Here is a 2,069-nt window from a genome sequence, read left to right as displayed (position 1 = left end):
CAAACTACCCCAAATTCCTGAAATTAACGTGTTACGTTTACCCTAATAAAGCTCCATTTCAGTCCACTAGGGACTAAACTTGAAATCCACCAGCAAAACGGTTATGGACTGCCACATTGATAAAAAACCAGAAAAATTTGAAAGGTGGTGGTTTTCTTTCCACTTTGAAGAACAGGTGGGAAGGTATTTGCTGCCCTGTGAAACATCCTAGTTTTCCCGCTACTGAACATCCCACTCAGAAGAAAAAGAGGCGGAGCACAAACAGGACAGTCCCAGGTCAGCAGAAAGGGCTGGTGACTCATGCAGAAGGGCTTTAATTCCCCCAGGTGACCCCTCATGCTCTGGTCAGGGTTTGAGTAGGTAGAACCACCACCGTGCCCCTTTGCAGCCATGTGGTCGGTCGTTCTGGGCAAGAAGGCAAAGGTAACCATGGCCAGGAGGCTCTTCCAGCCATCAGCAGCAGTAGGTGACGGTGAGGGATGGGGTGGCAAAACTTTCCTCTCCTAGAAAAGGGTCACTCCCTTTAGTTTAATTTAGCCAGAACTCACTGTGTGAACAATACTGGTCTTGTGGGGCTTGGAAATAACTTTTGTGGCTGCAACGGACAAATTCTTCCCTGTGGGATTGGGCTCCAGCTGCTGCGCATCATGGCTGCACAAAAAGGACATTCCTAAGTAAGGAAAAGTCTCCCCAGACACACTGCACTCCAACACCCACTAATTTCATCTTAACTCAGTACAAGTCAGAAGCACAAGAACTAGGAAATAAACAGAGAGTATTTCCATGTTAACCTCAAATGTTTAATATGGAAAATTACAGAACATCAACATGGTTTTTGCGTAGCTGCACATCTTCCATGAGAACACAGTGACACGCTGACACTCAGTCCCTGCCAGGAAGCCGTTTCATTTATACTTGGCATGGAGAATGAACACGTGGGAAGCAGTACTGTGGATCCAGGAACTGCCAACACGGGCTGTGGAAGCAGATGGACAATCATGCCCGCCTTCACTTCAGGTTTTTAAAGAGTTTGTGAGCAACCTGAAAAGAAGAGACAAAGCACTCAGTAACTCATAGCTTAGGGCTGGAAATTATCCAGGTATTACCACCCACCTTTTGGTTTTCTGGGCCACTAACACACATGGCCCCACAGCCCTCTGCTCTTCTCATTGTTTTGCAACAAGTCATTCAAGGTAAGCTGAGATTTCCTACAAAGTTTCACCTCAGGTGAAAAAAGTTCAACTTTAAAAGGGCAATACAACACTAAAAGAGCAGAGTGTCATTTGCAGGGCAGAAACAATGTGTTTGACTTATTCAGTTGTTTAATAGCTCTAACAAATCCCAGTTGAAACTGCTGTGACAAGGAGGAACCAAACATTTAACACAAAAAAGCATCAAGGCTCACAGTTCTTCAGAGCTCACTATAACTGCGACTGAATAGCTACCACATCTCGCACTTGCACTGTCTGCACTCTCAGAAGCGCAGCTAGAGGCAGCTCTGCTCCCAGCACCAGCAGGGACGCTGCATCCATGGCTGCTGCACTTACGCAGTGATCCCTGGCGTGCAGGAAGTCAAAAAGCTCCTCTGTGCATTGCTCTTCTGTCTGGGACCTGGAGGACACCCGTGCATCACACAGCTCCAGCTGCTCCCGTGCCTTCACACATTTCTCCATCTTCTCGCATTGCTCCCGGACTGTGGTTAAAGGATCCTGCAGACATAGGACTGCCGTGAGAACACGGAGACCTCAAAACACCGTTTTCCCCCTGAGACCCACTGTTTAAGAGGGAGCCATATATCCGCATCCAAGCTCGGATTCAAGCTGCCACCCTCTAAGCTTTGGATTGCCAGCACAGAGCGGTGACAGGGACCCAAGCCCCTACGAGTTTGTTTGTCAGTACTGAAAGGCACCGGGCATCTACGCCTGGGAGCAACGAGTCGCTGCAGAGGTTACAGGCCTTCCCCTCCGCCACCGAGGCCTACCGGCTCCCCGGGCAGGGGAGGCCTAGCCCCCGCCCCCAGCGCCACTTCCCATCTTACCACCAGCTCTTCCTCCTCCTCCTCCTCCTCC

General features: G+C 49.4%; 1 protein-coding gene across 1 annotated transcript; it reads right to left on the bottom strand.

Annotated features, from left to right (window-relative positions):
• Positions 1–1,008: 1,008 nt before the first annotated feature.
• On the bottom strand, positions 1,009–2,065 carry LOC104156994 (cytochrome b-c1 complex subunit 6, mitochondrial; the record flags this gene model as incomplete). The annotated part of the gene is made up of 3 exons (XM_009702272.1): positions 1,009–1,041; positions 1,548–1,709; positions 2,039–2,065. Coding segments are annotated over 3 exons (222 nt in total), but the record flags the coding sequence as incomplete, so codon positions are not given.
• Between the last annotated feature and the right edge of the window lie 4 nt (positions 2,066–2,069).

Source organism: Cariama cristata, unplaced genomic scaffold (genome assembly GCF_000690535.1).
Source record: "Cariama cristata isolate BGI_N322 unplaced genomic scaffold, ASM69053v1 Scaffold41236, whole genome shotgun sequence".
In the NCBI taxonomy this organism is placed as follows: Eukaryota; Metazoa; Chordata; class Aves; order Cariamiformes; family Cariamidae; genus Cariama; species Cariama cristata.
This window is presented reverse-complemented; position numbering and strand designations above follow the sequence as displayed.